At 62.6% G+C, this 12,325-nt stretch overlaps 1 protein-coding gene across 1 annotated transcript in view; it reads left to right on the top strand.

Annotated features, from left to right (window-relative positions):
- The first annotated feature begins 579 nt into the window (after positions 1-579).
- Positions 580-12,325, top strand: part of Itgb2 (integrin subunit beta 2) — a 29,308-nt gene continuing 17,562 nt past the window's right edge. Inside the window, exons 1-6 of the mRNA XM_042671644.1 lie at positions 580-710; positions 6,771-6,831; positions 7,730-7,818; positions 8,244-8,424; positions 10,286-10,456; positions 11,255-11,496. Coding sequence (XP_042527578.1) covers positions 699-710; positions 6,771-6,831; positions 7,730-7,818; positions 8,244-8,424; positions 10,286-10,456; positions 11,255-11,496 — 756 coding nt within the window. The 5' untranslated portion in view covers positions 580-698. The remainder of the gene's footprint in view (positions 711-6,770; positions 6,832-7,729; positions 7,819-8,243; positions 8,425-10,285; positions 10,457-11,254; positions 11,497-12,325) is intronic.

The raw sequence follows: 12,325 nt of genomic DNA, 5'->3' as shown, positions 1-12,325 counted from the left end.
GCTCAGGAGGCCATGCACCCGACCCCCTCGGCTTGTCTTCTTTCCTTGGCGCGTGCCGGGTGTGACCTCGGGGCCTCTCGCTTGCCGGACTCGGCTGCTCTGCCACGTGAGCCGGCCTGTGGGGCAGGCCCCTCCCTCGGCGGCAGGCCCAGCCCCCTCGGCGGCAGACCCCACCCTCCTCGGTGGCAGGCCCCTTCCATCTGGGTCAGACCCCCGCCCCTTTGCGACAGGCCACTCCCTTTGGGGCAAGCCCCACCCTCCTCGGCAGCAGGCTCCACCCTCCTTGGCGGCAGACCCCGCCCATCAGGGGCAGGCCACTCCCATCTAGGCAGGTCCCCCTTGCAACAGGTCGCTCCCCTCGGTCAGGCCCCACCCCTCGGGGCAGGCCCCTCCCCTCGGTCAGGCCCCACCCCTCGGGGCAGGCCCCTCCCCTCGGTCAGGCCCCACCCCTTGGCGGCAGGCCCCACCCCTCGGGGCAGGCCCCGCCCTCGGGCAGGCCCCGCCCTCCCCGGCGGCAGGCCCCGCCCTCGGCGAGCCGGCCGTGGGGCCTCGGCAGCACTCCTGTCACCACTTCCTCTGAGGAGCTGACTGAACAGGAAGCTTCCACCGCCGAGTCTTCAGATTTGACCGCGGAGCCTGCTGCCCGGAGCAGGCGCCGCCACCCGCCACCCAGCGCGGCCTGACGCCCGAGCTCCGAGATGCCGCGTGGGGTGAGTCAGGTCCCGCGTCCGCCGCGGCTCCCGCCCGGGCCTCAGCCCTGGGCGCCCCCGGGCCTCCGCCTCGGTGACCGAGAGGGCCGCGGGGGTCTGGCCTTGTGGTGCTGCGTGGGGCGAGAGCGGGGCCGGGCCGGGCCCCACGGCCGGGGCGAGTGCGGGGCCTGGGCCGGGCCTCCAGGCCGGGGCGAGTGCGGGGCCTGGGCCAGACCTCCAGGCCGGGGCGAGTGCGGGCCCTGGGCCAGACCTCAAGGCTGGGGCGAGTGCGGGGCCTGAGCCGGGCCTCCAGGCTGGGGCGAGTGCGGGGCCTGGGCCGGACCTCAAGGCCGGGGCGAGTGCGGGCCCTGGGCCGGGCCTCAAGGCTCGGGCGAGTGCGGGCCCTGGGCCAGACCTCAAGGCCGGGGCGAGTGCGGGGCCTGAGCCGGGCCTCCAGGCTGGGGCGAGTGCGGGGCCTGGGCCGGACCTCAAGGCCGGGGCGAGTGCGGGCCCTGGGCCGGGCCTCAAGGCTCGGGCGAGTGCGGGCCCTGGGCCAGACCTCAAGGCCGGGGCGAGTGCGGGGCCTGAGCCGGGCCTCCAGGCCAGGGCGAGTGCGGGCCCTGGGCCTACGCCGGCCGCGTGGGCGCTGGGGGCCGGTCACACGGCTGCCTTGTGGAGGGGCGGCTGGGGACGGCATGTCACCGAGGGACCGGCTCCAAGTGCCGGTCCGGGACTCCCGTGCCACCAGCGCGCGCGCCTCGGCCTCCCTGCCCAGGGGCCCGCACATCTGACCAAACGAGGAAGCCCTCCACGGCCACGGGTGAATGGCCTCGGGGTCCCTGAGGCCACCCGGCCGTGTGGTGGGCAGCCCCTGCTCAGCTCAGCAGCTGGGGTTCCGCCCCCAGCCCGCGGAGCCCTGGGTGGAGGTGCCGGGGTCAAGCTTGCCCAGTCAGGCACCGTGGCCTCCTCCCTGGTGGAGGACCACAGATGGGGAAGGAAACCCGGCTTCCTGCCCCCTCGCCCTCCCCTGGGTTGTTCAGCCAAGCAGTCACCAGCAACCTGCCTGTGGTAGTCTAGCCAGGGGGCCCGGGGGGGGGGGGGGGGGGGGGGGGGGGGGGGAGAACTTTGGAGGGGGACTGCCCTGCCTGGTGTGTGCTCACTGGAGGAGCACAGGGAGACAAGTACAAGAGGCCTCTGGCCTCCCTGGGACACATTCCCTGGCCGTGAAAAGGGATGGTGAGCCGGCCAGCTGTGTGGACTCCACCTGTCTCTGAAATCAAACAGAGCGTAAACTCACTTCCTTTGGAGGGACAGCCGGAGCTCCCGGGCCAACAACACTGTGCACTTGGGGGCAGTGGAGCTCCACAGACGACAGGCTTAGAGGCGCGTTTGCCCGTGAGTCTAGGGCACGGTCCCTCTAGCCTGCTTTTTCACTGGCCAGGGCTGGCGTCCAGGCCCCCAGCAGTCAGTCAGAGCAGCCCCTTGGTGCAGAAGCAGGCCCCAGAGAGGGGAGGGATGGAGGCCAGGCCAGATTCCAGAGAAAAGTTGGTGTGGCCTCAGCAGACCTCTGCCCTGGCCAGGCCTCCTCCTCTGAGGGATGGGGGGGCTGGATTGCCCACCCACATGGGGGTCAAGGCAACAGGAACCGAGTCAGAGATCCAAGAGACCTAGCTTCCGCACCAGCCCAGGCGAGAGGAACCACAGGAGGTGCAGGCAGGGTGGCACCCACGGGTGTGTGGCAACAAGCAAAGAAACCCACACAGCGCTGCCGCCTCCTGGACCCCAGCCGGAAGTCGAGGCTCCGCCCCCACCTCTGCCCACAGTGCTGTTCTTCAGTTCCTCGAGTGTCCTCCCCCGCTCCGTCTTGTCTCGGGCCCACTTGAGGCGTGCCCCTGGCCTGACGGGAAGTGGTCTCCCACACTTCACGAGACAGGCTGTGTTCAGAGTCCACTGGCCTGCTCTAAACGCACCTGCGTGGTGATGGCCAGAATTCCGGCCATGCCTGTGGCCCACTCACAGTGAAATGATATCTACCTCCACATTCTCTGCTCTCCATATGACAAGGGGAGAAACAGAGGCCAGCGGTGGGAGTGGCTGTCCATACCCCCTAGAGAGCTGGGCAGAGGCGTGACAGACTCCACCCTGGGGCTGGGCTGACAGGCGCTCCAGCCCCTCTGTCCTGGCTGTGTGGTTTGGGCAGTGAGCCGAAGATCTCAGAGCAGGCCCCTAGCAGAACAGGGAGCAAGAATGACCCACAGAGAGCACACAGGGCAAAGGGCCGGGATGCCCAGTCCTGCTTCTGTGGAAGTCCTGCCCAGTGCTGTCCCTGACCTCAGTGCGGTGGCCTGGGCCTTCCACAGTCCTCATGACTGGCAGATGCATGGGGACTGAGCAGGGTTGGATCTGACTGCGCAGACTGCTAACCAGATGTGCTTCTGCTCCATGAATTATCTTTCTGACAGCGGCCTTTCCTCAGATATTTATCTTCTGTTATTAACCTCTAAGGTCTCTTTAGATATCAAGATTAGTTTCTTCTATTCACTTTGTTGTCTATAACATGTTTCCTTTTTTTGTGGCAATACTTGGGGTTTGAACTCAGGACCTTGCACTTGACAGGCAGGTGCTGTACCACTCAAGCCATGTCCCGGCCTTTTGTTTTTGTTCTTTCTAATAACATTTTTGTCTAGGGCTGTACTGGACTTTGGTCTTCCTACCTGTGCCATTTCTGTAGCTAGGTACATGCTACCACACCCAGCTTGCTGGGTTAGATGAAAACTGGCATTCTTTGCTCTAGCTGTCCTCAGATGGACAGTAGCTGAGATTGAAGGTGTAAGCCACTGTTCTTGGCTGAAACATGTCATTTTTAGGTTCTTTTTTCTTGATGTTTTCCCCTTAGGTTTTACACTTGGATTTCCCTGCTCTGAGAAACATAGTCTTCTATTTCTTGGTTTTATCTGCTAACATTACATTTATACAACGCATTTTTCTTTGTTGTGCACGGTGAAAGCACTGTTGCTGGGGTGGAGGCCCTGCATCCTTCCCCACGGACTGGGCCGTCTCCCGTGCAGTACGCCTGTGCAGAAGATTTTACTTCCATATGGACGTGAGAGTGTTTCTCCAAGTGGTTCTGAAGTTATCATTTTGTTGTTGTTGTTGTTTGGTCAGCCATGGGGCTTGAACTCTGGGCCTGGGCGCTATCCCTCAGCTCTTCAGCCCAAGGCAAGTGCTGTACCACTTGAGCCAGAGCACCACTTCCGGTTTTCTGGTAGTTCATTGGAGATAAGAGTTTCACGGACTTTCCTGCCTGGGCTGGCTTTGAACCGATCCTCATATCTCAGCCTCCTGAGTAGCTAGGATGACAGGCGTGAGCTACCAGCACCCAGCTCCAAAGTAATCTTCAAGGAGGCATTTAGTTCCTTTGGTCAGTACCTGTGGCCCTTGAAGCTTTCGGTCCCTGAGACACGGGGGGAGGCTTGCTTGTGTGGGGTTCGGAGTTTTCCTCAGTCGTTCCTGCTCCTTGGGTCTGCCGAGGGCTCTGCCCCAGATGTTTGCTTTTTCTATCTGAGACAGGCCTTGGAGACTGGATTTTGCTTCTTCTTCTCCTCCTCCTCCTCTGCGGTGCCATCTTCCCCTGCTTGCTGTGAGCACCTCGCCGGGCAGCACAGCAGGGCTCCTGGCCCCAGGCAGGGCGGGGTCACTCCGTGACTCAGTGTTCGCAAGGCCCACGTGGCCTCGGGTTTCTCAGGTCGACTGAGTGCAGTTTTGCAACTCGGCAAGCCTTTGTGACAACTGTGACAGGAAGTGACTCAGGCAGCTTTTATCCAAACACCTGCCTCTCAGCCCTCCTGCTGTTTCATGGTCTTCGTTCTGGGTGCTCCCTCTTTCTCTCTATCACCATGGGAAGCCGGTGCTCTGAAGACACGCGTCTGTTTCCTTCAAATGCCACTTGTCGGCGCCTGGACTCCAGACCTTCTCTCTCAGAGACGGGTCTTTTTGGGCATCGAGGGTGGGGGGCACCCTAAGCACCTTTGTCCAGAGCAGTACGGGGGTTTGGTGACAGTCACTGCTTCCTGAGGTGGCGCCAGCCCTTCCTGAGCAGAGGGTCAGATCAAGGCTCTGGTGGAAGTCAGAGGGTCAAATCAAGGTGCTCTGGTGGAGGTCAGAGGACAGATCAAGGTGCTCTGGTGGAGATCAGAGGGTCAGATCAAGGCTCTGGTGGAGGTCAGAGGTCAGATCAAGGCTCTGGTGGAGAGCTCTGGTGGCCACTGGGCTGGGGTCCTCTCCCGTCTCTGTCAAAGGCTCTGTCACAGGCCTGGGGCTCGCCTCACCTCCTGGAGCTTGGCCTGCATCCATCCACTCTGGCAGCTCCCACAGCTGCCATTGTGTGGCCTTGGCGGCAGGAGACGGCCCGGAGAGACTCCCAGGACCAAGCAGAGTGCAACGCAGGGCAAGAGACCGCTGCCCGCCTCCTGCTTCCTGGGGTCAAGGTCTATCTCTGCGGTCTGAGGTGATCTTGTGATGGAGCCCTCTGGGGGGATAGGTGCACAGGACAGCAGCTCTGCGTCCTGCTGTGGCGGGTCCCCAGTGTCCCTATTTGGGGGCCTGAAACATTCACATGCAGGCTGTGCAGGTGTGTTTGGAGGCTGTGGAGGGAACCCCAGTCTGTGGCTGTGGGAGAGAGCACAAAGTACAGGTGATTACCCGGAGCTGGTGGTTGACTTCGTCTGCTACATTCGTGGTTTAGGGTGTTGTGGGAGGGTGGCTCTTGCTCTCTGCTCAGAACAGTCGTGGGCTCTGTGTGCCAGGGTGTGAGTCCTGGGGACAGGCCATGTCCCCTGTGGGGTCAGCAGACCCAAAGTGGCCTCTGGCATTGCAGCAGGGAGCTCTGCTGCAGCCACCGCTACCTCGACCTGAGCTTGAGTCCTGGGGTGAGGAGGTGAGGGGGTCGGCGGTGGTCTCCGTCCTGATCAACCAAAACCACCTCCTTCATTGCCAAACAGGAAGGACTGAGGGCTGTCTGGACAGCTCTGGGCTCTGACTGTGATCTTTCCAGAGAGGGACATGACACCTGGAAAGGGCAGGGTTGAGGGGCCTTTCAGGGCCTCTGTCGCCCAGAACCCCAGTGGAGGTCCCCCACTGCAGAGCCAGGGCACACGTGCAGGACCCGTGGACTCCACGCACCCAAGCCCCTTTGGCCACAGCATAGGGCCGGTGTTGTGCCCGGGATGGGCAGTGCTGGGTTGGGGTCCCTTGGCCTGGGGCTATCCACTCAGCTCTGAGCTCTGAGGCAACTCCAGGGCAGACAGGGCACCCCGTGGGCTCAGTGCCCACCCTGTGGGAGGACGGGCCCTTGCTTGGGGAGGGGCCTGATTTCATTTCTGATACAGGCTCTGGCAGAGAGCAATCTTCTTGCCAATCAGGTAAGTAGGCCTCTGCCAGCTACAAAGTTCTCCTGCCCTGGTCAGTCAGGCTGCCTCACCTCACCCAGAGCACCCAGGCACCCCAGGAGCTGACTCTGGGCCGCTCTGAGCCCTTCTAGAGGAGGGAGGGCAGCACCCAGACAGTTCCACTTTCAGGGAAGGTGCAGCCCGGGCTCCCACACATCTAGTCCTGAGGCCATCTTAGTTATTTGGTGCTAGTCCTGCCACTTGCCCAGGGCCAGTCCTGCCTGTGTGCCAGGCCCAAGCTCACCTACTGACAGGGTATGCTAGAAGCTCTGCCTGGCCCACTCAGGTAGGATGCCAGGTTTGTTTGGAGTATGTTGTGTGCCTGTGGCACATGTGTACGTACAGATGTGTTTACATACATTTGTGTGATGTGTGTATGGTGCATTGCACACATGTCTGCATGTGTATATGTGCATCCATATGACAGCCAGGTGTGCATATCTGTACATGTGTGCGTGGTGTGCCTGTGTACACGCATGTGCGTGTGTCCCTTCAGGACATTCCTGGCCCCTGCTCTCTCTGGGCAGTCCCCAGCACTGGGACTCAGAGTGGCAGGCTGTGTGGGTTGCACCGGGTCTCACACTCTCTGCTAGCGCAAGTGCAGGCCCGCAGTCACCATCCTCCCCCTCCACAGGCCACGCCCAGCTGCCGTCTCCTCCTGCTCTTCCTGGTGGGGCAGCTTCTCCTAGGATCTGGTGAGTTCTGTGGAGCCAGCCCCCTGGGCAGGTCCCGGGTCAGGATCTTGGTGTGTGTGGGGCCCTAGCCCCATGGATGGGTCCCGGGTCAGGATCATGGTGTGTGGGGGCACCAGCCCTGTCGGTAGGTCCCAGGTCAGGACCTCAATGTGTGTGTGGAAGGGCACCAGTCCTGTGGGTGGGTCCCAGGTCAGGACCTCAATGTGTGTGTGGAAGGGCACCAGCTCCATGGGTGGGTCCTGGGTCAGGACCTCAGTGTGTGTGTGTGGAAGGGCACCAGCTCCATGGGTGGGTCTGGGGTCAGGACTCCAGGGCACTTCCATCTTCCTGGTACAAGCCCTGGGGGCTGAGAAAAGACCATTCCTGCAGAGCAGGTCCCCCATGTGGCCTCTGTCCCCCACATAACAGGGGGTACTTAGTCCTGCGTGTCCCTCATGGCTGTGTACAGTGACCTGAAGTCCCTTCCCAGGCCTCCTCCTCCCTCTTCCTCCCCCTTCTTTCTCCCCTCCTTGTCTTCCTCTTCTCATTGCCCTTCTTTCTCCTCCCCTTCCCCTTCCTCCTTCTCTCATAAGTCTCCTCCTCCTCTTCTTCCTCCTTTTCATTCTCCTCATCCTCTTGTTCCTCCTCCTCTTCTCCTCTGATTCTCTTTTCTTCCCCTCTCTGCTTCTCGCTCCTCCTGCTCCTCCTCCCTTCCTCCCCTCTTCCTCCTCCCCTTCTCCTCTGATTCTCTTCCTTTCTTTGGCCCTCCCCTCTTCCCCTTCCCCTCCTCCCCTTCTCCTCTGATTCTCTTCCCCTCTCTGCCTCCTCCTCCTCCTGCGCCTGCTCCCACTCCTCCCCCTTCTTGCCCTTGAGGGTGGTCATGGAGGGCAGGAGCCACTCACCCAGTCTGTCTCCTCAGCCCTGTCCCAGGAATGCACCAAGTACAAGGTCAACTCCTGCCAGGATTGTATCCAGCTGGGGCCTGGCTGTGCCTGGTGCCAGAAGCTGGTAAGACACTTGGCCCTGAGTTCTGGTCGTCTCCTGTCCCAGGGTTCCTGGGGGTCCCAGGGTGGTCACACTGCTGGAGAGAATGAGCACATGTCCCCTTGGTGGGCAGCTCCCAGGACACAGGCCCTGCCATGGGACAGTGCTGGTGACGAGGCTGCCCTGAACTGCTGGGTCTCCCAGGCTGCCCTCAAGGATCAGCCCATGGGCTGGAGCCCCTCCAGCTGCCTGGCACAGTGGCCAGGGGTGGGAGGAGGGCCTGTGTCTGACTCCGGTCTGCCTGGGCTCCCGGGGAAGCTGTCTGGGAGGCTGGGGTCTTCCCTGGCCACTGTACCCCCCTCCAGGGGGTTCTCTCCCCAAGTCTGAGCATAGACAAGGGCACAGCTGGTCCTACAGCCTCCCCTGAGTCAGCCGCCCCCCCCCCCCAGAACTTCACAGACCAAGGGGAGCCTGACTCCACCCGCTGTGACACCCGGGAGCAGCTGCAGAAGAAGGGCTGTGAGGCGGACAACATCCTGGACCCCAGGAGCTTTGCCATGCCCCAGAAAGACCCGCAGAGGGGCAGCACACAGCTGTCCCCACAGCACGTGACCCTTCACCTGCGGCCAGGTAGGCGTGATACCTGTGTGGTGAACTTAGCTCACTTGGGCGACCAGGGCTGACCACCTGGGCATGTGTCCAGGATGGACAGCGAGGTGGGCCAGGGAAAGCCTGAGGGCTGTGGGGACCTCATGACCTAACTCTGACCTCCACCATGCCCCTTCCTCTCTCTGTGCCCCAGGCAAGTGTCCCCCAGTGTCCTGTCTGTGGCCGAGGGTCTGGCCTCTGTTTTGAGGTGTTATTTAGCACAAAGAACATGCTATTGGGAAAACACTGTTCTCGTCCACCCTCAGAAGGCCAGTGCACTCTTGGCAGAAGTTCAGATAAGAGCCAAGAATCTGGGGAACCAGGATTGGCCAGCAGCCCGAGACCACAGCTCCTGTTTCAGAGCACAGCCCTGGTGCTGCTTAGGCCGGGCTGGGGAGGGGAGTGGCGGGGGGGGGGGGGGGGAGAGCGGAAGGGTCTGCCCTCATGGCCCAGTGCTGCTGGGCCATTTCAGGTTGGTGAGGACAGGCTCATCCCTGCTCGCTGCCACGTGGGAAGGCCAGGGGTGGCTGCAGGGAGAGCACAGCGGGTGGGCGAGGAAGCCGCGTCTGAGGGCTCTGGGACCCCACCCCTGGAAGCCCAGGCCGGAGCTTGGCTGTAGACACAGGTCAAAGTCGGCAAACAAGGACATCCGGAGAGCCAACAGCAGGCAAGGCGTGAGGCGCGGGCCTAGGGAGGAGCCCCAGGGCCAGCGCATGCAGGGACAGACGTCCTGGGGTCAGCTGGAGACAGAGCCTGCCCCTCCTGCCTGTGAACTGGCACAGGTCCCTCTGCTTATGACCTCATGAGCTCCCACCGCCCTCTGAGGGCAGCACCGGGGCGTCATCGCAGACACCATTTCTCAGCAAGGAAACTGAGTCAGGCACGGCACGGCCACACTTGTGGGATAGAGAGGCAGCTCCCCATGCCGCAGGCCTTGGGGACACCACCTTGCACCCTAGGCACTCACAGAGGCGCGTGGGGAGCGAGCTCCGAGGTCTGGAGCGCCTGTGGGGAGTGTGCCCCCAGGTCTGGAGTGCGCGTGGGGAGCGTGCCCCCAGGTCTGGAGCGCGCGTGGGGAGCGTGCTCCCAGGTCTGGAGCGTGCGTGGGGAGCGTGCTCCGAGGTCTGGAGCGCGCGTGGGGAGCGTGCTCCCAGGTCTGGAGCGCCTGTGGGGAGCGTGGCCCCAGGTCTGGAGCGCCTGTGGGGAGCGTGCCCCCAGGTCTGGAGCGCCTGTGGGGAGCGTGCCCCCAGGTCTGGAGCGCCTGTGGGGAGCGTGCCCCCAGGTCTGGAGCGCCTGTGGGGAGCGTGCTCCCAGGTCTGGAGCACGCGTGGGGAGCGTGCTCCGAGGTCTGGAGCGCGCGTGGGGAGCGTGCTCCGAGGTCTGGAGCGCGCGTGGGGAGCGTGCTCCGAGGTCTGGAGCGCGCGTGGGGAGCGTGCTCCCAGGTCTGGAGCGCCTGTGGGGAGCGTGCCCCCAGGTCTGGAGCGCCTGTGGGGAGCGTGCCCCCAGGTCTGGAGCGCGCGTGGGGAGCGTGCTCCAAGGTCTGGAGCGCCTGTGGGGAGCGTGCTCCGAGGTCTGGAGCGCGTGGGGAGCGTGCTCCGAGGTCTGGAGCGCCTGTGGGGAGCGTGCCCCCAGGTCTGGAGCGCGCATGGGGAGCGTGCTCCGAGGTCTGGAGCGCCTGTGGGGAGCGTGCTCCGAGGTCTGGAGCGCGTGGGGAGCGTGCTCCGAGGTCTGGAGCGTGTGGGGAGCGTGCTCCCAGGTCTGGAACGCGCGTGGGGAGCGTGCTCCCAGGTCTGGAGCGCGCGTGGGGAGTGTGGGTGTGCTTCCTGAGCCCATCCCGCCACAGGTCAGGAGGCTGCATTCAATGTGACTTTCCGGCGGGCGGAGGGCTACCCCATTGACCTGTACTACCTCATGGACCTCTCCTACTCCATGCTGGACGATCTCATCAACGTCAAGAAGCTGGGGGGTGACCTGCTCCGCGCGCTGAACGAGATCACCAAGTCTGGCCGCGTGGGTGAGACCCCCCCCCCCATGGTTGGCTCAGCTCTGTCCCTGCCCCCATCCCGCCCCGCCCCCACCCCACCCCCACCACCCTGGGCAGTTTGCACTCCACACACCTCCAACACACAGAGGAGCTCAGACCAGCATCCTCTGGGTGGCCATGGGACCGGGGAGGGGTCTGCATCTCCACTAGGCCAGACCTGGTCCCTGAACCCCCTCAAGTGCGCATCATTTAACCCTATTTCTCTTCTTGTTTCTGATATGCTCTGCCTCATTCTCTGTGTGCAGCGAGGCATACACACATACTGGACCTTGTGATTCACAATCTCACCTGTGGGTGTGGGCGTGTGCAGTGCTCTCACAGTCACATATAGCTGACTGCATTCTGGGCACACACGTGTGCACATGTGGTATGATCACATGTTCAGAGCCATGAGTGCTTGCAAACGTGTCACACATTCATGTCCACCCAGGTACGTGGTCACACTCAGTCCCTTGTGCATACCCAGGAACATGTGTGTAGAGTTCACACACCTATGCCCACATGTACAGACACACATGTGCACACAGTCACATTCACATGTGTAGACCATGTATCTGGATTCATGTGCGTACATTGATATGCCACACCTATACTCACGTTACACACACACGCTCATGCTCAGAGGTGTGCATGACTTGCACGTGTGCACACACATGTTCCTTGGGGCCCTGGTGTGCTTTCTCCCTTGTCCTCCGGTGATAACAAGGTCACACTCCCTCAAGGCTGGCTGGTTCCCTGTCCTCCTCAGCCAGTGCCATGTGTCCTCAGGCTTTGGGTCCTTCGTGGATAAGACAGTGCTGCCGTTTGTCAACACACACCCTGAGAAGCTGAAGAACCCGTGTCCCAACAAGGAGAAGGGGTGCCAGGCCCCGTTTGCCTTCCGGCACGTGCTGAAGCTCACCGACAACTCCAACCAGTTCCAGACAGAGGTTGGGAAGCAGCTGATTTCTGGAAACCTGGACGCCCCCGAGGGTGGGCTGGATGCCATGATGCAAGTGGCCGCTTGCCCGGTGAGTGCCCGGTCTGCCCGGGTCCTGCGGGCCCACCAGGGGCTGCGGGCCTCGGGCCCTGGCACCACAGGCCAGTGGGCTCAGGGACTGGCCCTGCCTGCTGGGTCCTGACCTCACCTGCTAATGGGGCCTCAAGAGGACAGCACCTGCCTTGGGCTGCCGCCCTCCCCCAGCCTCCAGGCCGCAGAGCCAGGGACATGAGGCGCAGGGTTTTGTGGCTAACTGGTGACCCCTATGCTCTTCTGAAGTCTAATGTCTTCTATAAAAGGTCCTTGGGAGTCAAAGCTGATTTCTCTCCTTCCTCACCAGCCAAGAGGGTGGGGGCTCTGCCAAGCTGTGTCCTCACCACGTCCCGTGTCCTCACCACATCCCGTGTCCTCACCGTGTCCCGTGTCCTCACCACGTCCCGTGTCCTCACCGTGTCCCGTGTCCTCACCACGTCCCGTGTCCTCACCGTGTCCCGTGTCCTCACCACGTCCCGTGTCCTCACCCACGTCCCGTGTCCTCACCACGTCCCCTGTCCTCATCCACATCCCACCTCCTTACCATGTCCTGTGTCCTCATCCACGTCCCGTGTCCTCATCTATGTCCCGTGTCCTCACCACGTCCCGTGTCCTCGCCACGTACCGTGTCCTCATCTACGTCCCGTGTCCTCACCACGTCCCGTGTCCTCACCGTGTCCCGTGTCTTCACCCACGTCCCGTGTCCTCACCGTGTCCCGTGTCCTCACCCACGTCCCGTGTCCTCACCACGTCCCGTGTCCTCATCCACGTCCCGTGTCCTCACCCACGTCCCGTGTCCTCACCCACGTCTCGTGTCCTCGCCACAT

The sequence above is a fragment of the Dipodomys spectabilis genome, unplaced genomic scaffold, assembly GCF_019054845.1.
Source record: "Dipodomys spectabilis isolate Male_0828 unplaced genomic scaffold, ASM1905484v1 ptg000652l, whole genome shotgun sequence".
Lineage (NCBI taxonomy): Eukaryota > Metazoa > Chordata > Mammalia > Rodentia > Heteromyidae > Dipodomys > Dipodomys spectabilis.
The sequence above is the reverse complement of the archived record's forward strand: the minus strand, read 5'-3'. Positions and strand labels throughout refer to the sequence as shown.